Source organism: Ciconia boyciana, chromosome 10 (assembly GCF_034638445.1).
Source record: "Ciconia boyciana chromosome 10, ASM3463844v1, whole genome shotgun sequence".
NCBI lineage: Eukaryota > Metazoa > Chordata > Aves > Ciconiiformes > Ciconiidae > Ciconia > Ciconia boyciana.
The window spans coordinates 26,933,608-26,959,813 of NC_132943.1; the positions used below are offsets into that span (position 1 = coordinate 26,933,608).

At 36.8% G+C, this 26,206-nt stretch overlaps 1 protein-coding gene across 1 annotated transcript in view; it reads right to left on the reverse strand.

Moving 5' to 3' along the window:
• Window positions 1-26,206, reverse strand: part of TTN (titin) — a 245,382-nt gene that overhangs the window by 147,818 nt on the left and 71,358 nt on the right. The window contains exons 80-112 of the mRNA XM_072874311.1: window positions 25,859-26,137; window positions 25,500-25,778; window positions 25,062-25,349; window positions 24,599-24,886; window positions 21,577-21,858; window positions 21,034-21,312; window positions 20,642-20,923; window positions 20,245-20,523; window positions 19,470-19,757; window positions 19,036-19,314; window positions 18,663-18,941; window positions 18,286-18,564; window positions 17,469-17,756; window positions 17,027-17,314; window positions 16,214-16,504; window positions 15,205-15,492; window positions 14,108-14,200; window positions 13,704-13,986; window positions 13,271-13,454; window positions 12,829-12,918; window positions 12,481-12,748; window positions 12,123-12,383; window positions 11,333-11,542; window positions 11,151-11,228; window positions 11,017-11,043; window positions 10,301-10,348; window positions 9,320-9,376; window positions 9,135-9,212; window positions 8,599-8,853; window positions 7,846-7,938; window positions 7,201-7,278; window positions 6,436-6,504; window positions 5,089-5,169 (exon numbers count right to left, since the gene is read on the reverse strand). Of these exons, the coding sequence (XP_072730412.1) occupies window positions 5,089-5,169; window positions 6,436-6,504; window positions 7,201-7,278; window positions 7,846-7,938; window positions 8,599-8,853; window positions 9,135-9,212; window positions 9,320-9,376; window positions 10,301-10,348; window positions 11,017-11,043; window positions 11,151-11,228; window positions 11,333-11,542; window positions 12,123-12,383; window positions 12,481-12,748; window positions 12,829-12,918; window positions 13,271-13,454; window positions 13,704-13,986; window positions 14,108-14,200; window positions 15,205-15,492; window positions 16,214-16,504; window positions 17,027-17,314; window positions 17,469-17,756; window positions 18,286-18,564; window positions 18,663-18,941; window positions 19,036-19,314; window positions 19,470-19,757; window positions 20,245-20,523; window positions 20,642-20,923; window positions 21,034-21,312; window positions 21,577-21,858; window positions 24,599-24,886; window positions 25,062-25,349; window positions 25,500-25,778; window positions 25,859-26,137 (6,789 nt within the window). The remainder of the gene's footprint in view (window positions 1-5,088; window positions 5,170-6,435; window positions 6,505-7,200; window positions 7,279-7,845; window positions 7,939-8,598; window positions 8,854-9,134; window positions 9,213-9,319; window positions 9,377-10,300; window positions 10,349-11,016; window positions 11,044-11,150; window positions 11,229-11,332; window positions 11,543-12,122; window positions 12,384-12,480; window positions 12,749-12,828; window positions 12,919-13,270; window positions 13,455-13,703; window positions 13,987-14,107; window positions 14,201-15,204; window positions 15,493-16,213; window positions 16,505-17,026; window positions 17,315-17,468; window positions 17,757-18,285; window positions 18,565-18,662; window positions 18,942-19,035; window positions 19,315-19,469; window positions 19,758-20,244; window positions 20,524-20,641; window positions 20,924-21,033; window positions 21,313-21,576; window positions 21,859-24,598; window positions 24,887-25,061; window positions 25,350-25,499; window positions 25,779-25,858; window positions 26,138-26,206) is intronic.

A 26,206-nucleotide genomic window follows, 5' to 3' on the forward strand; every position in this document is an offset into this window, starting at 1 on the left:
TGCTCAGAATGATGAAACAATCAATATTTTGTAATGAAAAGAATGTATACCTTTAGTGGGTGGGGCTTCCTCTCTTTTAGGAACAGTTGCCCTCTCCTCTATGTAGTAAGACTTTTCTTCAGTCACTTAAAAAGAGTAAAATAAAAAAATACTTGAGTTTAAGTATTTGATATCTATTACTGTCTTTATGGCACTAGTAAGCAACAAAATATTTGTAAGACAAGAATAAGCAGCGTGCTTTACTAACAGACACCTCTGGTGTTACAAAATCTACATTCAAACCATCCCGCTCCCTCTGAAGCCAATGGAAAAACTCCAAGCAACTTAAACGGGACTGAGATTGAGCTCTCATCTTGTATTTCTGTGGAATCTGAAAATGCTCAGCATTCGAAGTACTAGATCAGCACTTTCCATTCCTCTGTCCTCTAGTTCACTAACGTTGGAATTTGTTCACTTTGGGAAAGCCTCTCTCCCAAATACCAAGAAAATTCCTTGACTAAAGCCATCCCTTGAAAATACTTTCTACACTGTCACTTGTAATGGAAATTGAGTCAATCAGTGTGTTACTGTCCTTCACAGCATTATGTTACCAGCAATAAAATTACAGGTGGAAACTATTTAGTCATTTTACGATGAAATGGTCTGAGGAACCAGAGTGAACCATAATATCCTGAAGGACCTTTACTTCATCCAGGCAACCTGGTGGAAGAGGAACTTCCAACAGAGAATTTGTGTAAAAACAAAAGAAGGGCTGATAATTCTCAACATCCAAGAGATACCTCATTATTTTCACTGTATCAAAACAGGATTAACTACTACACTTTTCAAAAGCAAGTAATAGAAATTGTAGACATTCTTAGTATTAAAGTTTATAAGATTTGAAACATTTTTATAGTAGTAAATTTTTCTTTATGAATAGAGTAGATATTAATCCACACTCTTTTTGGTACAAAACAAAAACTACTTTTTGCTTTTGCCTAGTATTCTTGAATTGTGGTCGTACCTTCAGAAATCTCTTTTCTGTGAATGGAAATAGAGACTTCCTCCATTTCTTCTTCAGCCCATTCTTCAACTGTTTGCTCTTTAAAGAAAATTATTAGTTTTAGTATTTTTGGTGGATGGAGGGAGGAAGGGATTGATGGATGGAGAAGATGAAGACCAGTTCTTACAAGTTCTATATGACAATGACAGATACGCATACAATACAGAATGTGCTATGCACACACATGTGTATGATTTGCTCTAAATGGTGTGTTTTGTCCATGCCCCATGTACCCTATTGTGTGCTGTTGTATCTCTCAAATATCCTTCAATGGTCAACTGTCAGTCCATCAGAATACCTCAGCTGCCCAAGCTTCCCCATCACAACAGCTGAGGGGGACCAAAAACAGTCAAAGAGTTAGAGGTTGCTCCTTGATCCAGCTACATGAAAGTAAGAAGGACAGGAACAAGATGGGAAGAGTAGGTCAAGAATTGAAAGGAAAGCCTGGCATGTGCACATCTACAAATGTGACTGCATCACAGAAAACATCAACTTGTTCTGGGGTAAAAGGTTAATTTGCAGGAGACAAACACTGCACGTATCCATATGAATATATATTTGCATGTTCATATTTTAGATAACTTCCATATCTGCTTTTAAAAACTCATTTATGCTTTTTAATAGAATATGTAAATTGTCTTGACTGACTAGTTATTAATAGGATATAAAAACGGTCATAATGTTGATTTCAGTTATCTTGAAGCAGGTATTTTGTGGAATTATACTAACTTAAAACAACTGATCTCAACTTTCCCTGAGTATGAGAATGTGAACTAAAAGAGCTGGTGAGAAGCTAACACTGCAGAGAGAAATAGTACTGTTATCTGCAGGGCCACAGAGAGCTTCATAGGGAGTATGACAAATGGATGGTTACAGTCCTAATTAGTGGAGTCTAATCTCAACACTATACATCCTTACTTCTTACTATGATTTCATGAGAGCCTGATCTGAAGATCATTGTATTCAGTGGTAGAGTTTCCATTCATGTCAATGGGGTGGGATCCTGGCATTCAAGACTGAAATGGTAAATGGCACTCAGGAGGCTCTTAACTGCCTGCAAGTCTGTAAAATGTTCAACACAAAACTCATACAAGATAACAAACACAATTTTTTTGTGTATTTTGATCTTGGTCTTAGAACAACAGACTTGTAGACAAAGCACAAGTTTCTCACAGTTGTCTGTTTATAGTGTACCTTCAGGTGATGGGATTTCCTCTGGAATGGCAACAGATATTCTTTCTTCTGTAATAAGTACTCTTTCTTCAAAAGTGGCTTTCTTCTGCACTTCAGGCACTTTGAAAGATAATAATATTAAATGTATGCTTTTCTAATTCCTTTGTGAAAGCAACGTTGCAAAATGCTAAATCTAAGTTTCCAAAGAATTGTTTAAGAATACTGAGCATATAACACATAACAGAGATTCAATATTTAGAAATAATATTTTTGTAAGTATTGCACAGCACATACAACATACTGTAATGATTCATTGTCACTAGATCAGAACAGCAGAATTCACAGGGGAAGCACAAATCAATGACTGATAACAATACAGAACATATAAACAGAAGTTGAGAAACAGTAAATTCTTTCATTCTACTGCAAAGCATACCTTTAGCTGGAGGAGCCTCAACTTTTTTAGGAATAGCAGGAGATACTTTTTCTTTAGGGATAGGTTTCTTAGGAACTGCAGGAACTTAAAAAAAAGTATTTAGTTTTAGGACCTATAAAGTGCAAAACTGGTAAAAGCATCATGTAACTGAAATGTATCATTCAAAAAGATTACACAGGGACATATTTCGCTTACAAAACACAACAGCTGAGCAAGCTCAGAAAAATGCAATGTTCTAAAGACTAGAATAAATGATATTACAGTGAACAATATTGTACCTTTTGCAGGTGGAGCTTCTTCTACTTTAGGAACCTGTGGTATTTTTTCTTCTGGAGCTGGTTTCTTAGGTACTTCTGGCACTTCAGAGATATGAATTATAATAATATTAATTAACTAGAATTAGAAGTGTTTTACGACTGCATTTATAGCACAGTTATCCACAAAACTGACACAAAAGAGACATAGCTAATGTAACTGAAGTACAACTAAAACCAGATTCACTTAACAATCAAAACCAAAATTGGACATAAACAAGATGCTTAAGATAACAGGAAGAGAATATTATTTATTTAAGTGTACCTTTAGGTGGTGGCGCTTCCTCTTTTTTTGGAACAGCAACTTTTTTCTCTGGGGGAGCTCTCTTAGGCACCTCTGGCACTTAAAAAAGATAAAATGTAAGATAACTGTAGTCTATATTTAAAATATTTATTGGAGTATTACAGAATTTCATTAATCTATTTATAAGAATATCAAGACACACCACATAACACATTCATACACTTAGAAAGGTATGAGACAAGAACAACATATATTTGAAGAAAAAAAAAATCAAACCAGTCTCTGGAAGCCTATCAAGTGCTTTAAGACTGATTTCTTAACTGAAGAAAGAGCTGCTCAAGTATGTTACCTGGCCTTAAAAACTGTTATATAAGCACTGAGAATTAAAAATAAAAAATCAGTTTCTAACACAAACATGTGTACGTACAGGCTGACAAAAAAAACCCTAAAAAGATATTCAACAGGTACATGTACACTCCATCACTAAATATACCTTTGGCACGTGGAAGTTCTTCTGTGGGAACAGGAATGTGTACTTTTTCTTCAGGCACAGGTTTTTTAGGCACTTCAGGAACTTTAAAGGTATTAAAAATTGTTTAAGTAATCTTTCTAAGGCTTTTGAGTTTGTCATAGATGAGAACAGGCATAAAACATAACACACAAATACTATATTTATCATATGCTTATATTGAGAAGTGAGTAATAGGAAAACAGCACACTAGTATAGGACTGGTTAAAGTCCACATTCAAAAGATGCTGTACCTTTTGCTGGGGGGGCCACCTCCTTTTTAGCAACAGCAATTTTCTTTTCTGGAACAGGTTTCTTAGGTACTTCAGGCACTTTGGAAAACATTGTCAAAGTGAGAGAGCTTTAGTTTTTGGACCACTTAAACAGATTTCAGTAATCCAAGATTGCTTTAGAGAACATAGTGCCTAGACAAGGAGCTGAGCACTGCAACACAATACAATGTACAACCTTTTGGACATACAGTGGACTATATGGGAAAGACACTATGATACAGTATGAAATTCCAATGTTAACATTTCTGCACTACCACCTTTCATGGCACTCTGTTGAAGCAAAAACACCCTACCCTTGCCCGCAAAAGCCACACAACCTAAATACAAACAACAAGCACAAGACTGTTAGGAAAGAGAAGGGCCAAAACTGAGACAAATGCAAGCTGTAAGCTTAGTTATAGCACAAATGAAAAAGTGAAAGTATGGAGATTATGGAGATAATGCAAAATCAAATAATGCATATGAAGATAATGCAAAACCAAAGCCACAAGGAGAGTAAATTCATAAATATATTCAAGAAAACATGAAAAATAATGTAATGCAAGACAATTTGTTTGGGCAGGTTTTTTTTTTGTTTGGTTGGTTTTTTGTTTTTTTTTTTTTACTAGGGCAGCAGAAATACCTTTAGCTGGTGGAGCTTCTTTTTTAGGGACAGGAACAGGCTTTCTTTCTTCTGGAACATGCCTCTTTGGTATCTCAGGCACTTTAAAGAGATAGGTAGTGAACGCTTAGGAGACAGTAAAAATATTTGGTAAATCACAGTAGGCTACTTTCAACATGCTGGATGTTGAAAACACCATAAACCATACCAAACACAATATCTCAAAAAATCCGCTGTTTTATCAAACAGATACAATATGCTCATCTCAAAAAAAGCTATTCAGAGAATTATTTAAAGCAGTGATGAAGAAGAATTAGATTTAGAAATGCAATAGGCCTTGAACTTTTGAGAGTAGAGCCATAGAGAGATGGAAAGATCTCAGTTCTGATATGCTATCCTTTGGTAAAGCGTGGTACACACAGCTAACGTGAAAGTTCAGTGAAATGGAGTGCATGATGATACAAAGATTTTATCTACCTTCAACGTGAGAGATCTCCAGTTCTGTAGAAATGACTTCTTCTTCTTCTTCCTCCTCCTCCTCTTCAACTTCCTTATGTGCTACAATAGGAATTTTTAAAATATTAAATTTGGAGATAGGAAATATCAATGTCTGTAGTAAATCTGAAAAGCTTTTAAGAAGATATTATGTGTGTCCAGTACACAAAGGCACTGAAACACATATGCTAATATGTAAAAATATTTCATCCACAAAACCAACAGCATGTGCAAATCTCACAATGAGTTTTGATTAACCACAGATTCAAATTGTTTTAAAAGTCTTAAATATGGATTAGCCTCTCATTCTTAATCAATCTACCTTCAACTGGGTAAACAGCTTCAAAGAATCTTTCTTCAACTGTTTTCTCATGCTCTGTTGGCTCTTCAAAGAAAAGCATTTAAACAATGTTAAGATAAAATAGTTGAAATGTTGACATCTATTAATCTAAAGAAAACTCAGGCTACTTAACACAATGAACAAAAAGAAGCAACGCATATTGAAAGACAAATATACGATGTGTCTAAATATGTAACTTGCCATACATAAAAATAGATAAAATTAAAATCTAGTAGGATTGAAAGATTGTTTTGATTTGGGTGCACAGAGTTTTGGTTTTGTACATACCTGTGACATATGAATACTCTTCTTCTCTGTGGACAGAAACCGACATCTTTTCTTCTGAAACAGTCCATGTTTCTACTGTCGGTACTTTAAAGATAGGATTTTGTTTTAGTATTTTATATTCTAGATCCACATTAGTGGTAGTCAGCATGTGAGTTTTTATCAAATCTGTATCTGTATTGCACATTTAAGTCTTAGACATATTTAGACAGTCAGTATTCATATTCTAAAATACTGAACACGAAACAAGCATACAAGTATAATATTTAGTATTTGTTAAAGACTAAAGACACAGACACCTTTAACGCAAAAATTTAAAATAAATGCATGCACAGGCTTTTGGAAATAGTATATCAGAAGAATTCCAAAGGCAGTACTTCAAAGAAATTTTGGGGCACTGGGCCATTATTATGTAAGCATAGGCCACCAGGCACAATAGATGAAGAAAAAGCTAAATCACACTGCAATACCCTCTAGGCTGTTTAAACAAGAATCAAAAGGCTAGCCACAAACATGTTAAAAACAGACTTTAGAAAAGATAAAAGTATGGTACACATACTATTTAAACACTGAGAGTAGTCACAGCATGACTATTACAATATATCCAGGTACATACACACAGGCCCACATATTCACAAGAAGCACAAGAACACACAGGGTGCTGGAAAAAATGTAAACTGCAATTGAAAGATGCTGATCTGTACCTTCCTTTTTCATAACTTTTTCTTCAATGATCATTGGTGTAGGTTTTGGTGGTTGAACTTTCTTGGTAACTGTTGGCATTAAAATTTTGTTACTCAGTCATCTATTTAGCAAAGAGATCAAAATAAGTCTACAGCTATCTAGCAATGATGTTGAAAAAAAACCAAACAAGACAAACATAATCTAACTCAGTAGCTAAGTCAGGCTCCTTGGAACCACGCAAAGCAACAGAAGGAATGTGTTTGCTTCTTTTTATTGCTACCTTCTAAAGGGGCTGGGTAACTCAGGGCGTTTAGTACACAGGTCATATCCTGACATATATTGAATTGCAGCCACCAGACTCCTGCTGCAGAATGGGAAATGCTATACAAGAGGAGGTGGTTAGCAAGAGAATAAGGAAGCATCTTTATTTCATAACTGAACAATTAACCAAGACATCCTGGTAGATGGGTCAAGATGGAAATCTGAGGAAGATGAGGATTTTACACCTTCACCTTAGAGGGAAACATACTATTTCAACCAGTGCAATTTTACACTCACTTCCTTTCTTAAAGCACTGGTAATTAGCATCTGCATTTAGTATTTTCCCCTAAAAAGCTTTTTATCTTCCTTTTATACAATTCAGCAGAAGCTTTTATTAGATGTTTCAAAGACTGAAAAATTGATCAGACCCATGTTAAATGAAGGCAAAGAATATGCAGGTCAGCTAAGTACAATATCACTACTTTAATGTAAAGATGACATTAAGGTAATTAAACAGTAGTTACCCTCAGCCCGTTTGACTTTTTCTTCTGCAGCCCTCTGAGTGGTTATCTCCACTTTTTCATCGACAGGTTTCTTGACAACTGTAAGTGATTCATATATATTTATTATTTAAATAATCTTGCAAATTATTTTCCAGACACCAGCCAGGTAGAACTGGCTATTTTCTTGTTTAGGATGTTATAAACTTTGCACATCCTGTGCATTGTTAAGTGCATTGTTCACTGGTGGTGAACAGTGGTGGTAAAGGCACTTGTGAAACAGGTGATCAGGCCTACCCTCCCCTGAGAGATATGCAGTGATCTAAATGGAGGACACTTCTCAGAAGTGCAGCGTTCACTGGTTCAAAAGCACCACCCATGCCCAAGGCTAGTATACAGTGAGAAGGAAAGATAACTGAAGCTCAGTTTGATTTTGCCAGCAATTCTTGGTTTGCTTCAACCACCATTGCCAGTATTCTCTCTCTGCTCGAAAATATGAGGTGGGAGAAGGGGAAGGGTTGCCATGAGCCTTGCTCATGTCATTGTCCAATATAAAGAGAATTCTCTCATTTTCAAGGAAATGTGAATAACCACCACAGTTCAGCTTGAAGAAGATGCATGAGAGATCTTAATCTGCATGTTCCTGTCAGTTTTGCAGGAAAGTCATACCTTTACGAACTGTTACTTCTTTCTTTTCCTTCTTTTCAGCTGTAATTGCTGGTGGTTTTCGCTCAGGCACAGGCTTCTTAGGAACTTCAACCACTTTAAAGATAATAACATCGCTTAATGATTAAAAAGGCATTGTCTAAAAGCTTGATACACACAAAAGTTATTAGTTATACCATTATAAGTTTATGAAGTTGAAAAACCACACACAGAGTTTTTGAGATCCAATTGTTGCAGTAAAATTTTCTGCTTATTTCCAAGTTTGATGGTTTCTCACCATAGCCAAATTCTGTTCCTAGAGGCATACACGTTCCTACTACCCAAGACAGTTAAAGCATGCAAGGAATTGCAAAATACAGCTATTAACATCAAGAAATTAATGTGTGAAACATTTAACCTAAATCAAGTTTATCTAGAATACATGAAAATGATAGAAGAAATATCCAAAATACATAAAAATGACACATATCCTTACAATTACTAACTTGTATTAGGTTTTAAAGATGACCCAATCTGCAAAGTCCATTGGCAAACAAATTATAGTGTATCAATTTCTATCTGCATCTATACCTCGCCATACTAGAGTCCTTGTGTTATTGTCAAGTGCCAGTTAAAACTTGGCAGGATATTAAGGTTCAAGTTATTGTAACAAAAAAATAAAAAAATTAAAAAAATGCTGCCTGGCACAAAATTTTTGGGCCTTAATAATAAATACGAGAAGAGAGAAGAAATAAAAAGGTATGATAATTAAAATACCTTCTTCATGAATGATTCGTTTTTCTTCATAAGTCACTTCTCTTTTCTCATAAGCTTCCTCCCATTCCTCTTCCCCTTCATCATAGCCTTCTTCCTTGACATAATAGTCATGGTCTTCTCCATAATCTTCTTCCCATTCTTCATAAGTTTCTCTGGGCTTTTCATATATTTGCTTTTTTTCTTCATGAATCTCTTCTCTCCTTGCCATGGATGTTATTTTGATCTCTTTGGGCTTCTCTGGCAGCACCTCAGGCACTTAAGAAAAAAAAAATTGATTATTCATATCACAGCCTGGAATTTGCAAGGTGTATTGGATGTTCACAGTTAATGAAATTATTTCACCCTCACAGACAGTTTGAAGAAGTGACTATTTTTTAAGCAGTCCTAATCAGCTTGGATTTTAAATGTGTATGTTTTTAACATAAAGACAAAAATCAAACATATTGTTTCAAGGTAATTCGAAACAAATTGCCTTGTTTCCACAAGGTAATTTTACTATTATTAAAAAAGTTAAAAAAAAAAAAGGAAAAAGTTACCTTTAGTTGGTGGGACTTCTTCAGGACCTTTTTTAACCACCTTTTTGGAGACTTTCTTTACTGGAACCTTTTTTTCTGCTTAAAAGCAATGTATTTTAAAAATTAAATTAAAAAAAAAACAACCAACCAACCAGCAGTCATAATGAAACAAGTACACACTGTCCAAATAATTTAAGTATTCTTACCTGGCTTTTTCTCCTCTGGTGGTGGAACAAGAGGCAGAAGAATAGGAATAGGGGCAGCTTGTAGGAAAAATGAAATATTTAGAATAAAATGTGAGTATGATGTTTTCTTGTAGATGGAGAAAAATCCTAGTGCATTTGGAAAATAGATGAGATGATTTTATTGCAGCTGCAGAATAAAAGCAAACATGGTGCTCATTCTGACAGTTGGAAGACAGTTAGTGCTCATTCTGACAGTTGGTATAGCTGGAAGAATGTATTTTGAGTGGGAATTCCCAGTCTAACTTTATTTGAACCTTGACCCTTCTCAGCTTTATTTTCTTTACTGCCATCACTCTCCTATCTTTGCTGGTAGTAATTCATCTAAATATAAAATCTTTCCCCTCTTGCTGCCACTGCAAGCATTTACCAAATTATCCTGGAAATGGAACCAAGAAGACTGAACTTCTAAGGTTCATAGTAAACTATTGAATGTAACAGAAATATATGTAATGTTTGTAGTCTGTAGTCCAATACCAGAGCCTTGGGAGAGACCATTTGCAATAAACATGCAATCCATTGTATGGCTTCAAAAGAATTTTTTTTTTTTTTTTAGGGTAGTAATTCAGGCAGCTTGTGTAAAAGATATTTCTGTCGTGAAAAGAAAAAAAGGTGAAAATAAAGACTGTTCAGAAGAGAAAAATGGAAATAAAAGGAAGATGGAATGAGTAAGAGACTGATAGGAAAACAGGATGGAAAGCACAAACTCTTTTTAAGAGAAAAGGCCTCATTCCTACCACTACCTGTGTATAGTTTTCACCTTCCACACCACAAAACAAGCCTATCCAAGCCAAGCCTTGCTCATATCATATTTATATAGAGACAATTAACTAGATCTTATCACTGAGCTGTCTAAGATTTTTCTCTGAGGTTCCCACTGGCCTGGTGCTTCAGTGCAGATATAAAACAATGGAACTATGGAACAAGTATGGTTTGTTACCCTACCTTCAGCTGGTTTTTGAGGTGGAACTGCAACCTTGGCATCAGGAACATCTAGAAAATCAAAATGTTTAATTGACTTAATAATAATAAAAAAAAATTGGATATGCTGTCCCCAAGAATGGGGTGCTTTAATCTTTCTGTTCTAGCATACAAGGATTGTAGCTTGTTCCTCAAGAATAAGCTAGCTGACCAATAGATAAATAATTGCATTAATCTTTCAGTCTGGCCAGACTCTACACTGTTTCATTTTATTTCTAAACAATTCTTGCATCATTTTGGAGTAGGCTCTTAAGAACATTCGGAAAAGAAGATCATTATATAATATAAGGAGATGATTGCTTCCTTGGTTATTTTTTTTCAGTTGTGCAGAGGACATCGAATCTATTCATTGGTACCTCTTCATTGTTCTATTCCTCAGTCACTCAAACAAAAATAAACTTTTGTGTTTTAGCGAATGTGGCTTCCCATATTGTACAAAATAAGACCCCAGACACATTAATATCACTGATTTTGGAGTTATGACAGTATTCATTGCCACTATTTATGAGAATAAATAGTTCCTCATATCTATGGATGAGGAATATTTTTTTGGTGTGTAGGTTTGTCTTACTATAACCGGGAAAAAAGGATTTGAAAATAAAAAATAAAGCAGAGCAATGCACTAAATCTATGACAGAGTACAGACATGATCTTGTGCCAGTCTTGCTCATGATCTTTACCTGGTGGCTTCAACTCCAGTTTGATTTCTGCAAAAGAATATTAGATTTCTTTTAGGACTATTTATTTTTCCAGAATCATATTTCAAATTCGGAGATTTGCAGATTTGTTTAGCAATTTTAGCAAATTCGCTAACCTTTGGTTACCAGATAGAGCTCTGCAGTGCTTCTTGCTTCTCCTCTTGGTTCAAGACGAGCAATTACAGAATATACACCTGCGATAGCCAAAATGTTGATATATATGTGTCTTTATCATTAAAAAAACTGACAACAAAGTCAGATAAAAGAATGGCAGCACAAATATTCCATGCATTTTTACCTTCATCTTCTGCAGTAACATTGTGAATAGTCATATAATGACAGCGACCTTCACTTCTGAAGCTGTACTTGGGACTCTCTCTCAGTTCAGTGGGGCCTTTATACCATGTCACAACTGCATCATCAAAAGACACCTCGCACTCAAAGGTTGCAGACTGGTGTTCACTCACTACAATGTTCTGTATGCTCTTTGTGAACTGAATTGGTTCCGCTGTTTTTAGAAACAAAAAATATATCAATTGTTGTGCACCACCAGGCCACTTAGCTTATCTAATTCCTTCTCATTGTTTTAATAATAATAGCTACATTATAATAAGAGATAATAACAATAGATCTTGAAAAAGTAGAGTAAGAAAAAGGGATTCCGTCTTCTATGAAGTTTTCTATGTAAGAATGAAGATTAGAAGACATAAGAGTACAACTATAACAAGATTGCTGTGCAGATAAATTATACAAGAGAAGCCATTAAGGAAATTAAAGATAAAGAATAATTAAGAGGAAATCCAAGGAAAATATAAGAGTATCAGAGAAAAAGAAAATACAAACAAGTATGACTCAGATTGTTTGAGGGCCAGGGGACGTTAGTCATGATGATTTAGTTAAAAATACTTACACAAGTATGTCACATATTGTCAAAGAGAAAGGACAGCAAAATTTCTTGTTTAGTCCATTTCCAAGTTTGGGAATATCTCTTTAAGAAATTCCTTTTATTTTCATTTGTTCTGCTAATGGAACATCCAGAAACTGTTTATCACTACTGTAATAAAGAGATTCTATATCTGTTTACAAACCTTCAATGGCCAGATCTGCAGTTGTTTCTAGATTGTCAAGCTTGCAGGTATACTGTCCCTGGTCTTCTGTTCTAACATCCTTGATGATGAGTTTGTGTACTTTGTCAGAGACTTGTGTTGAGTATCTCCCTCCTATCTTAATGGGTCTCCCATTTCTATACCACTGAGACTTGGCATTCGGGATAGAGAACTGACAAGACAGCGTGCATGTGTTTCCTTCCTTGAAAGTAGTGTCATGAAGATGCCGTTCAACTGCAGGTTCTATTAGCATGTTAAAACATACATTTTAGCAGACATCAGACAGTGGAATAATTAAAGTGTAAATTAATTCAAATAGATCCTTCAAAAGTACACTTACCGATCACAGTTAGCCTGGCACTGGCAATGTGTGGTCCACACACTATTCTGAAATTTCCCTGATCTTCAAGTTGGCAGTTCCTGATTCTCAGTATGTGGCGATCACCCTCAATTCTAATTTCATATTTGTCACTGGAGTCCAGTTTCTGGGTTCCCTTGTACCATGAAAGTTTAATTTCCGGATAGTTAATTTTAATCTCACATTCAAAGATAGCATCCTGATCTGTTAAAACCATCTGATTTTCAATGTCTCTGATCAGAGTAATAGGCTGAAAAATATTAGTTTAAATTAGTTTCAAGTTCTGTGTTATGGGCTTGAATATTTCACAAATCAGTCCAAAAATGTTACCTCTGTCTGTGTGAGTCGTTGCTGAATAAAAGCTACAAGTTCATCAAACTCCTGATCTTCTCTTCGAGCTTTTTCTGTGAGCTCAATTTCCTGTAAAAAGGCAGAATATACTCAAAGATTAAAGGATACTAAATGTCAAGCAGTCATGTTTGTCCAACATAGAATTAGTTCCTACATCAAATTTTCTGTAACTGTACTGTAACTAGTATATCTTCCCATCTTAAAAATTGCAGGCAAGTTGTGAGGACAGGACACACTTGGCCAGAAGGCCCATTCCTTTTTCTTGGGTTTGAGCATGCAATTGAGAACTGTCAGTAAAAGATCTAAAGAGGAACCAGAAATTCCTGTACACACAGTAACATCAGAGCATGGACACCAAGTCTGTTCAAAGGAACTGTGTTACTCCTAACAAAGCCAATGCTGCAGTCATGTTGTATCTTACCAATCTATGGCTTTCTTCTGCTTGGGTTTGCTTTAGTAACTCAAAGGCTTGCAGAAGGCCACGGAAATCTGTAATTCCATACATACGAGCATATTTCTCATATTCTTTGGGATCTACATTTTTGAGAAGTTCCAAGATATCAATAGGTTGCTCTTCCTCTTCTTCCTTCCTTTTTGTTGGAGTGCTGTTCAAATCAATGACATAAGTTAAATATACAATGCTTCATTCCTAGAAAGTTGTTCACTGAAAAAATGAATCAGTTTAGAGCTGCCCTGTGCAGTGGAATCCTTTAGTCTAGTCAGGTGCTTCTATTTTTAGTACAGTTATTCATATTTAACAAATATTAAAAAATTATATCTTGATCCGAGATATATAATAAAAAATGTTTCTTCTGTGTTGATGGCAAATTAATCTATAAAAACTTCCCATATACCTTTTTAGTTTTGCCCTGAGATCCCCTTCAACAACCTCTTTCTTTCTTTCTTCAACTTGTAGGTTTACACTCCTCTCAATTTCACCATGTTGGTTAAAAGCTACACATTTGTACATGCCAGAATCAGTTTTTATTGCGTCCTTTATTTCTAGTTTGGCTTCATCTCCTCTCTGCTGGATTATAATGCGACCTCCCTGGTTGAGTTGCCTCCATTTTCCCTTCATCCATTTAACATTTGGAATTGGGTCTCCTCCAACTTTTGCAATAAATGTTGCAACAGTCTCTGCAGAAAGATGCAAATGAGGAAGCTAAGTCTTTCCAGCTGTCTTTCCAGCAGGACACAATCTCAAACAAAAGATACAGGCAAATAGAAGACAATGTACTTTTTTGAAAAGAGTTCTTACTTTCCATGACTTTGATACTCTGAGGCTCTGACACAAAATAAAGTTTTCCTTCCACTTCCGCTTTCTTAGCTGCTGGTGCAGCTGCTGGTTTTTCTAAAAGACACAGTCAAACAATTAAAACAGATGGCTTCATGTAATAGTTTATGTTCATGTGTGATGATGCTTCCAAAGGAATTGTAAAAAAGGAATTAATTACAGAGATGGAACAAAACATTATGTAAGAGATAAAAATGCAAAATACTTTCATATTGTTTTAATTAATTTGTATTTTACTTTCCACATGAAACTGAACACTGTGGGCTATATTGTGCTGTTCATTAACTTCAGTCAGGTAATTTATATTCTGCATGGATGCAGATTCACAGATGGATATGCAAATAAGAAGCTTCATTTTCTAAAATGGATCAGTTTTTAGTGAGGTATTCTCTTTTCTGTCTATTTCTGTAAATTTCACCCTCAGAGTTGCTTGCATTTTTTATCAGCGATCTGTTAATTTTTTTTTTCTTTTGTGTAGTTCTTAGGCTTGCAGTTACCCAAGCAGTGAAAAAAATATTATTTCTACATATTACTGAACTCATGTCTTTTATGCAATGGTAAGACAAGACCTACATGGAAGGACTTATGCTTAGACAATATTTACTTTCAGCTAAAAGGTCAAAATGTCTTAGAATTGTAACAGTCCTGAAGCAATTAGCCTCTAAGGCCACATGCTCAGTCAAATTCCTTTTGTATTTTCCTTTAATAAACACCACCGTTCGCATCTTTTCCATAAAATACGCATGTCCAAGTAATTTCACTCATTTAGCTTGCATTTTTCTTAAATTTGGTGTTTACGTTTAGAAACTAAATTCTTAATCTTTTTGGCAAGAATATACTATTGATTTGACACTGATCTCCCACTGTTTATATTGCTATTTATATATAAATCATTGTTAAATATACTGTCTTTCCAGATTGTACAGTTTTGCAAAGAACTAAAAGATACTAATTGTTTTCTATTAGATTATTAATATTTCTGTTCCACAGAAAACAAAGCAGGACATAATTTTGTTTCAAATTTCCATCATATGCCTTGATCTTTCTCCAGGTTACTGTACCTTTAACTGTTACTTTAGATTTGCAAGTATCAGTGCCAGCTGCATTTGAAGCTTTGCATACATATTCTCCTGAATCAAATTTAGTAACTGCAACAAGCTCCAGAAGAGCTACTCCATTAGCAAAGCTGAAGTTGCATCTGTCTGAAGCTCTTATTTCTCTCCCTGCCTTCAGCCACTGAATCCGGATTGGCTGCGATCCTTGGACATGGCAGCTGAGCTGTAGGATATCACCTTCCTCTGCTGCTGCTGGCTGAAGAGGCTGGTCAAAAACTGGAGGCTTTTTAGGTTCTGGAATATGAAAACACTTGAGTGAATACTCAAGGAAGGAAAGCGTGACTAAGAATGTAAGAGAAAAAGAGACACATGTGATTCTTAAGAAGACAATGGCAAGGAATGAAGGAGGATAAACAGAAGTCTGAGAATGTCAATCATAGTTTTAGAAAATGCAATAAATATCAAGAGGGTATGTTTTCTATGCAAACATTCAAGAAATATCTTTTCTCCATACAGCAAGGACATTCACATGCAAAAAATAGTATAAGAACGAAAGCGCTGCTATTAGGCTGCAAAACTATATAAACCTTTAAAGAAAAAAATATGCAATCTCCTTCAAGAACATTACGATGAAGTGCCATGCTGCCATAACACACTGTCAAAGCTGCCCAAGCTTGGATGTAATTGCACAGAAAAACTGTTATTCCATGAAAAGAGAATGATTAAAAATTCAACAGAAAGTCACATAAAGATTTCAATGTTCGCTTTAGATCAGTCAAAGTAAATAGTGAAAAAGTAAAGAAGCCCCTCCCTGAAAAATATTGTTTTATTTTAATCACAAAATTAAAAGTATTCTTTGATTTTGTGGTTTAACTGAGTTTTATCTTGTCCATCTCAGGACAAATTACTGCTGTTAAGGTAAGCAAAACCAGCTCATAAGACAGAAGCTGTATATCTGCAACTAATGTACAACAAGGAAAAGTAAGAAGCAAAGAAAAATAAGGCTTCAACTAACCTCTGATAACAACAGAAGATGTACACAACACGCTTCCTGCTTCATTGGACACTTTACAGGTATATAAACCAGCATCTGATTGCTCTACGCTCTTTATATGCAAAAGTAAGGTATTGTTTTTGAAAGATATTTCACAATGAGGGCTTGAATGAACTTCCTGATTGTTTTTATACCAAGCAACAGTCAAAGGCTGAGAGCCGGAAACATGGCCCTCAAGTTTAAGTTCATTCCCTTCTGTTTCTTCTACTGCTTCAGACAGTTTCTTAGTAAAAGTAGGTGGAGTTTTTCGTTCTGTAAAAAAAAGAACATATTATTCAAATTCTATTAATCAAACCTGAAATGAAAAATTCTGAAGAAAATGTTTCAAGAAAAATTTGAACATTGGGGAATTGACATTTGCTTTCATTTAAATGGGATTTTTTTTTTAAGTGAAAGTATGCCAAGATAAACAGCAGGTGTCTTGCTCTTACAGTCACTGTCATAGTTGATTTTCCTATTTGAAAAAAAATCCTCTTACATTGATTTAAGTCAAATGCCATTTAAAAACCCCAAGATTTTTGTTGAGTTCTCAAGAAAGAAGTAGGCCAAAGCCTATAAAGAAACTAGTCCAGAGAAAATATTCTTTCATTTCTCCTCCCATTGTTGTTAGTGACCCTTCTTAATTCCCTTAAGAGACCCACAGGTATCTCTGGATAGGTACTTTCAAGCTATATCTCAAAAGTTTTTCTCAAACTTATCTTGCAGCAGTAAGGCTAACTTCCTTTATAATTAAAGGAAAAAAAATATACACACAATGTATTATCTATTCAGTACCTTTAACAGTCAGTTGAGCTGTGCAAGAGTCCTTTCCAACTTCATTGCTAGCATAACATGTATACTTTCCAGAGTCTCCCCTGTCAACTCTCAGGATGGTCAAGTGGGCTGTGTTGTCTACGTAACTGATCTGGTAGTTTCTTCCTGTTCTAATCTCTTGGTTATCTTTTGCCCAAATGACTCTAATAGGCTGTGTTCCAGAAATGTGACACTCGAAGTCAGCACTTTCTCCAATAATACCATCCACAGGTGTAACTGGGATGTCAAAGAATGGAGGAGTCTTCCCTTCTGAAGAGTGAAAGAAATAAAAAAGCATCACTTTAAAATCTTGATTTGCTTTAAACCTCTGTGAAACAAATATTATTTGTACAATGTTAAATCCATATATAAAGCAAAAGTGAGTTTTAAGATATTTCCATTAAATATTTCACAGCCCACCGACCTGTAAGGACAAGCCTGCCATTAGAAGAAGCAGTCCCAATCGCATTGGTAGCTGTGCAGGTATATTGTCCAATAAGGCTCCTATCTGTCTTCAAAATCCGGAGAGTTGCTACATTATCTACGAAGGATGTGTGAACATTGTAGTCCTCTTTTACACGTACACCATCTTTAAACCAAGATACTTCAATAGGTTCTGAACCAGCAATGCCGCAATCAAATGTAACTGGTAAGCCAACAGTTTCATGAACATCTCTTAATTTTCGTGTAAAAGAAGGAGGAAGTTTACGCTCTGTAAGAAAACAGGTATTGTACAGTGAGGGCTTTCAGAAGATATGCACCTATTGCTGTACTCGCGAATAATCACTGCCTAATATACTGTAGAGTATGCTGGATTTTTGCTTGTAACTTCTGATTAAAAATGTTATTCAGCATATCGTTTATTTGGAACCTGATGTGAAAAGAGCACTGTGCATACGGTTGCAGGAAAATATATAACCATTCTGCCCTCAGTTACACCCAGTGAGCCTATTTAACCCTCAGGACTACTAATGGTAGAACCAATCAAATCAATAACCTCAATGGGGAAGGAAGATGCAGAAGCTTGTATCCATACAGAAGAGCTGTGGTCAGTAAGAAACGTATTTTGATTAGCTTTACCGGTAGGCCTTTGTTAATAGAAGACAGTGCCTCAGGGCATCTTACACATCAAGAAACAGTAAAATGTTTAACAAGGAAAAGGTAATCTTTGTTTTTCGAAATAGCAAAGCATACTTAAGAAAAATAGACCATTTTCCTGTTTTTAAAAATGAAATATTCACCTTGAACTGTCAGCAAAGATGATGAAGCAGCCTCCCCAACAGTGTTTTCTACTTTGCAGATGTACTCCCCACTGTCACTACTGTCTACCTGGCTGAAAACCAGAGTGGCAACTTGGTTCTTAAAGTGCATTTTCACAGTAGCAGTTCCTCTCAGCTTTGTATCGCCTTTGTACCAAGATACAATCATTTCTGGTGTTCCAGCAACCTGGCACTGTAAGGATGCAGAATCCCCAACAGTCACCTGCACTGGCTCCAAGGGTGTAATGAAGTAAGGTGGTTCTGAAGAACAAACACACACCATTAGCATAAAAAGGTATTGCACAATGACTGTTAGTAGTTCAAATAACACTTGATGAAGTGATGTTGGCTTGACGCACCTAGTATTGTGATTGCACCATGACAATTATCTTGCCCGGAATCATTTTCAATATGACAAGAATATTGCCCTTGATCTTCTAGTTTACTACTAGGGATTTCCAGTATGGCAGATGTTTCTGTAGTGGTGATGCTACACTTTTCAGAGTGCATTATTTTTACTCCATTTTTCTTCCATGTCACTGAAATTGGTGGAGTACCCGTATATGTGCATTCCAAGATTAAATTTTTCCCTTTCTCTACACTTAAATCATTCACTTTCTTCACAAATTTGGCTGGTTCTATAATGAACAATGGGAAGAAAACAAATCAAATAAAGCCAAGAGATCGTTTTTAGAAGCATAAGAAGCATAAGAAACAGTAGTCTGGACAAACCTTTGACAAAAAGATGTGTTGTGCAAGAAATCTTCCCTGCCTCATTAGAGACCTGGCAGGTGTAGTCTCCACTCTGAAGTGGATGTACATCAAACAGCTCCAGTTCTGCAATTGAATCTTGCAAGGTGATGCTGCATCTGTGTCCTGGTACTAGCTCAACACTACCTCTAAACCATTTAACTTCCAATGGAGAAGAGCCTTTTATGATACTGGTAAAGGTTATGTTTGCCCCAGATAAAACATTCAGTGGTTCAGGTTTCTTCACAAAAGATGGTGGCTCTAAGCATGCAAATAAAACAGACAGAGAAGTACATTTGAATTTCTGAGGAAGAGCATGGTAATCAGCAATATGTAACAAAGCTAAGAATGAAGTCTTTTTGAAATAAACTTGTGCCCAATAAGAAGCCTGAATCTGGCTTCTTATTGATACTGACCTCTAACACTCAAAAATGCGCTGCATTCATCAGACCCAGCTACGTTAGTAGCTGTGCACAAGTAAGTTCCCATATCAGATTCCTGAAGTCCATTCACTTTCAGAGAACAGGTATTGTCTGTAAGGGTAGCCTGATACTTGTCTCCACTGGTAATCTCCTGTCCATCATGAAACCAGGAAACCAGAATAGGTGGCGACCCATAAACTTTGCACTCCAGTACAGCAGAAGAGCCCAGCTGACCATATGTTTCTTTCAGTTTTCTTGTGAAAGAAGGAGGTATAATACGATCTGCATTTGTTTAAAAAAAATAATTAAAATTACCATATGGGAGCTTAAAATGTAAAAAGTTCCCCATGCATTAAAAAACCCAATTAACTTTCTTTTGATATATCTGCTTTAGCAATCTGCTCCTACACACCTAAGTCATTGAAAAATAGATAGTTGATGGTTAAGGATATGCTGGAGCTTTCATTCACAATTTTTAAGGGACACTTTTCATTTTTGCAGCTCTTTTTCATAAGCAATAATATTGCACCAGGTGTCCAAGAAGACATGTAGATTAAAGTTGAAGAAATCAAGCCTTTGCAACAACTCCTGTCCCTCAGAGGTTAGGCAGGCATCTATTCTTGATGCCTGTCAAAGTGGCATGCCAAGTACTCCTAAGATTATACAAGCAATGAGTGTCTCAGGCTGTCAGTCATGAGAAACAGTTTGCTATCTGAAGGCTTTGTAAAGGAACTATAGGATCAGAAGTGACTCAGAGTAGTCAACTAACCTGAAACATGCACTGAAGCTGTGCAGCTGCTTTTACCAACACTGTTTTTCACCTCAAAAGTATATTCTCCACTGTCTTCTAGTCCTGCATGAAGGATCTTAAGCCCAGATACTTTGTTGAAGAAACTGATTCTATATTTATGGTCAGTGGACAGTTCATTCCCATCCTTAAACCACCTAGCAGTAAGCTCTGGTGTGCCGTCTACTGTACATTCCAGAGTACAAGAGTCTCCAGCTGTAACTTTGACTGGGCCTGGCTTCTCTACAATGACTGCAGGTTCTGCAATGAGATGCAAGTCACATTTTTAAAAACAACAATGCAATAGTTATTAGTATAATAAAAATTGAAATTTTAAAGCATCTAAAAACACATTGTGTTTTTATCCCATGCTACCAACCTAGCACTGTCAGCGTGGCAAAGCATTCCTGAACTCCAGCATCATTTTTTATCTGACAAATGTATTTCCCAGCATTGTCTGGTTCTGCATTTCCAATCCGCATAGTTGCAATGTTTTCTGAATAGGAGATCCAAAGATTATCACTTTCTCTAATGATTTCCCCTTTGTCTTTTAACCACAGAACAGAAATGGGCTGTGATCCTTCTACTGCAGCCTGCAGTTCAATCGACTCCCCAACTACGACAGTGAGATCACTCAGCTTCTTCACAAAGGTCGGTGGTGCTATTTAAGAGAAGATATTTAACTGTAAAAAAACACGCCTGGAGCGGAAAAGTAGGAGGAGAATGACAGGAATAATGAAAAGCCGAGAAGGTGCCAATCTTTATACAAACCTCTTAGCGTTACAGAGCCAATACAGGAGTCACTTCCCACATCATTTACAGCTTTACAGTGATATTCACCAACATCTGCAGTATCCACACTGAGAATGTGAATACTAGCTAGGTAGTTCTCGGACATGACCTTATACTTCTTGCTGCTCCGAATTTCTCGTTTATCTTTATACCATGAAATCTGGAATGGAGGAGTGCCCTGAAGCTCACATTCCAGGTGAATATCAGACCCTTTCAAGGTCTGGACTGAATGGGGCTTCCTGGTAAAAATGGGGGGTGCTGAAAAAAAAAAAGCATTAAAGTTTGCGTTATTTGAGCAAAGGAGATTAAAGAGGACATTCAAGCAGCTGTTCTGATGCTGAACAGCAAAGACAAACCATAAATAAGAAAGATCTCTCACAACATAACAAACAGGAAAGAGATTTGCCTGATCTATTCAGACAGGTTTTGGCCTCTCTGACTAAAGTAAGTGGGATTTAACAGCTTTTCCACAAAGGAGGACTCATACAGATAGAAAGGTAAGGAAAGAACTGGGATTCTGACCTTTTACTTTCAGTGAGGTACTGGTGCTTGCGCTACCCGCTGGATTCTGAGCTTCGCAAGTGTAGTCACCACTGTCTTCAACACTGAGGTTGTGCATTTCAATGACTGCCACCGCATCCACAAAGGACATTCTGTATTTTTCACTGGGATGGATCTCGGTTTCACCTTTGTACCAGGTGACTTTGATTTCTGGAGATCCACCTATTTTGCATTCATACGTAGTGGAATCATGCTGTTTCACAAGTCTTGAGGAGTCTAGTTTCTTAATAAACCTTGGTGGTTCTGGAAAGCCAAAAAGGGGAGATGATGCTTTAAACTGCACTTATTCTTTGAATAAGCAGGGAAATATGTAACAGAAAATGTAAACCTTGGGGACTTATGCAAACATTCTAATTTTGCAATTGCTATGAAATTTTTTTTTAGATTATTTCAAGTTGGTCCAAAATCTAGATTAGGAAGCAAACAAGTTCTCTATCTGTATTTCAGTTAGTTTCTCTTTATTTTATTGTCCCACTCTACTTCTCCTTCTATGTATGCAGTACAGATCAGCTGACGTGTGGTTTTCTTTAAGTAATATCGTCTTGCAATACATGAGTAATCAAAATGCCTGATGGAAATGCAAGAATCCAAACTGTTCAGCCAAGAAATATTATTAAGAGCACTTATGGTGAGTATTATAGCAACTGTTTTATACCTTAGTATGTCATTAACAATTGATATAGTCGATAAATGTATCTGCATTATAATCCTTCACACATTTATTGCAAAGCCAAACATAAAGGTGCATATAAGGAATAAAAGTCAAGGAGCTTAGGTAGCAAACAAAAGAGGTTCAAAATAATCACGCTGGGAACAATTATGAGATGGCTGGTATTACAGAAATTGGTGTTAAAGGTCCTGTGACTGAAAAGTAAACTGGATGGCTACATTTTGTTCCGTAAGGAGAGAAAGGAGTGGAGGTTTGATACTTTTCATCAGAAGTACCATACGGATGACTCAGAATCACAAGACTGAATGCTCATAGATCAAAGATATAACTAGTAAAACCAAGAGGTGGTAATGTGGGCACAATGAACAAATCTCTCTGCAAAACAGGATGAAGTGCCTCTTTGTGCATCTGTCTGTAAAGTGTAGGAAGAATATCTGTTTTATTGTGGGTTACTTCAACCTGTGTGACATTTGCAGAACATCCTATGTTGTTAGTAACAAAACTTCCTTAGAGTTTGTAAAAATAGAAATGATGGCTTATTAACACAAGGAGTCTTGGAACCTTAGTAATTTACTATCAGATTTCACTTTGACAAAGAGTTGATTATCTATCTGCATACTAACAGTTGCTGAGTAGTCACACTCTAATTCCATTTGTTTCCAAACATGAGGATATACAAGTTAGTAAGGTAGGTACTTAGAATGTAAGCAGTTTCTAGAACCTAAAGCAATTGTTAAAACTACGGATTGGGAACACTAGATGTTAAAGTGGGAAAGTTAATAAAAAACTGGGAGATTTTCAAGATCAATTGAACAAAAGATCTTAATTCTACAAAAAAAGGCTGTGTGTCATGGAAGTGAGAAACCATCTGCTCAAATTAAACACATGCAAATCAATGCACACAAAGACCTTGCCCTTCCAAGTTGTATAGAAACTGGCTGACAAACAATGAACATCATTAATTTTACAGCCCTGGGGAAACTGTACAAATTCTAAAGGATTGAAGTGAGTGCCAGTGTAAGTTCTTGATCAAAAAAGAAAATGAACATCCTGGGAAAAAAAATAATTTCAGGATTTTATGAATAAAGAGTTGAAGAGTAAGAAAATAAATAAGGTCAGTCGGGATCATTTTATGAATGGTAACTCTGGTCAAATAAACCTAATCGTAATGTTATCATTAATAATAAACAGAATTGTGATTCTGGTGGAAACAAGCTTTAAATCTTTTAAAGAGGTGAGATTTCTTGCTACAATCTTTCAATGCTTTTTGTAAGTCAACCTACATAATAACAGCATCCCTGCTTGCCACTGAATCCACAGGTAATCCAGTCTGCCACACTCTTCCCACCCCCACCAAGAAAAATCCCTATAGATAGAATATACTCTAGATATATATTATACATTTGACAGGCAATTATTACAAAATCTTGCTAGTGGTAGTTCAGCTTCTTGTGTTATTTGTCTTAGAGAGCAAAAGTCATAGTATTTACTCTTCAAATATTTTTGGTTTTTCCCCCCAAATTCATACAGAGGGAAAAAAAAGAAAGCACTAAACCAACAGGGACATTTGAACTCATGCATAATTTAAGTACTGTATTTTACTTTCATTCTTTTATGAAGTCAGTAAGAACAAGATATCCGGAACAGCTATAAATAAATCCAATGTTCCCACCTACATTGAGGAAATTACACCAATATACAAGTGTCACTTGTACCAAGACAGTTTGATCCAGTCATAAATTTAGATCATTGAAATGTATAAGATCCACACACTATGTGGAGAAGCGAAGTGTTGGCAGAATGGATATTTGTCACTAAGTCTGCACTCAGATCCTCCAATTTTACTGTCTAGAACAGCAGTTTTCAATGTTTTCAGTCTGTGAAAGAGTAAAAGTATTTGCAGGAGCTGCACACCCAGTAAAAATACATTTAAGTCTCATAAGTGAACTGAGTTTCTCTCAGTTACCTTTCCCTCCCCTGGACAACTTAGTAAATGTCACTGCTGGAGAAACACTTTGAGGAAGACAGATTTTGCTGGCCAACAGGGCCATTCATAAAGGCACAACAGGGTACTAAGTCAGAGTTAACATTTTAATGGAAGAATCCCTTTGATAAGACAAATCATGCACTATACCAGACCAGAAGAAAGATGAATAAGTATTTAAGTATTACAGTAATATTTAAATGAAATAAGACATCTCAGTGTAGCCTCTTGTAAAGATTGTTAGTCACATGTCTGCATTCAAGGCTTTGTTTTCAGGCTGTCTGCCTTGCAAAGAAAAGCCTCATGAACACCAAAGCTCACAGCAATACCTTGTACAGCCAGCTGAGCTGCGCACGCGTCCTTTCCAACACTGTTGCTGGCAGTACATGTGTAGAGTCCAGCATCCCCTTTACCGACTTTTAGGACCGTCAAGCTGGCTGTGTTTTCCACTAGTGTCATCTTGTAGTTGCCACCTGGGCGGATCTCTCTGTTGTCCCTGGTCCAATTAATCCTCATGGGAGCAGAGCCAGTCATGTGGCACTTAAAGGTTGCACTTTCCCCTAGCACTGCATCGATAGATACTGGCTTGATGTCAAAGAAGGGAGGTTGTAGATGTTCTGCAAAGAGGAAAGCATGGCAGAGCTCACCACCAAGCCCTACTCACCACACACACCTCACCATGCCATGCCCATGCTCCCTGGCCACCATAAAATGGGTAGACTAGGAAAAAGGGTGAAGAAATAAAAGAGCAAAGACATACAAAAGGTCTCTGTTTAAGTGTGAGCTACAAACCTGTGAGGAGAAGTTTGGCGCTGGAAGATGCAGTCCCCAGAGCATTTTGGGCTGAGCAAGTGTATTGGCCACAGTAAGCCATACTAGTTTGCAAGATCTGGAGAGTCGCAACATTATTTAAGAAGGCTGATTGCATATTATCACTGTCACTTAAGAGAACCCCATCCTTGTACCAAGACACCTGGATAGGCTCTGAGCCATTTATGCGGCAATCAAATGTCACTGGGGCACCAACCGCCTCCTGAATATCTTTCAGTTTTCTGGTGAATGTAGGGGGAAGTTGACGTTCTGCAAAACAATAATAATCACCACTATAAGTAGGAAGTCACCCTATCAAACTAGAATTAATTAACTCTGAAATTAATAAGAACCCCTTTCTGTAGACAACAGAGAGTTCCTACAGACTACCCCAGGAAAGAGTGGCCCTTGGCCCATCACCTTTAACAACAAGCAAAGCTGTGGAGGTGGCGAAGCCAACACTATTTTCTGCTTTGCAGATATATTCTCCAATGTCACTATCTTCCACGGTGGAGAATGCCAGTGTTGCCACATTATTCTTGAAGTGCATTTTGTAAGCCTGTGTTGATCTGAGCTTGGTGTCATCTTTGTACCAGGACACCTTGATTTCTGGCGCACCGCCAATCTGGCATTTTAAGATCAAGGGCTTGCCAACCTTCACCTCCACACGGTCCAGGTGTGTGACAAAATAGGGTGGTTCTAGGGAAGGAGAGAGCATGGTGAACAGAGGCAGAGCATCACTGGGGTGCCTTAGGGGGATCAGGGGTGATGATACGTACCTAAAATGGATACAAGGCTGTGGCAAACATCCCCACCTGCCTCATTTGCCACCTCACAGGTGTATTCGCCTTCATCGCTCTTGGTGCTATTGAAGATTTCAAGAATGCCAGATTTGTCAGTAGTTGTAACACTGCAGCGCGGAGACTGAGCAATGGGCATGCCGTTTCTTTTCCAGGTGACAGAGATGGGAGGGGTGCCTATGTAGCTGCTTTCCAGCACAATAGGCTTCCCCTGCTCCACGCTGAAATCACTTAATTTCTTCACAAAGACTGCAGGCTCTGTGGGGAGGCATAGATCAATAGTGAGAGGGACAGATGTGGCAGGGAAGCAGGCAGAGCATGAAGGGA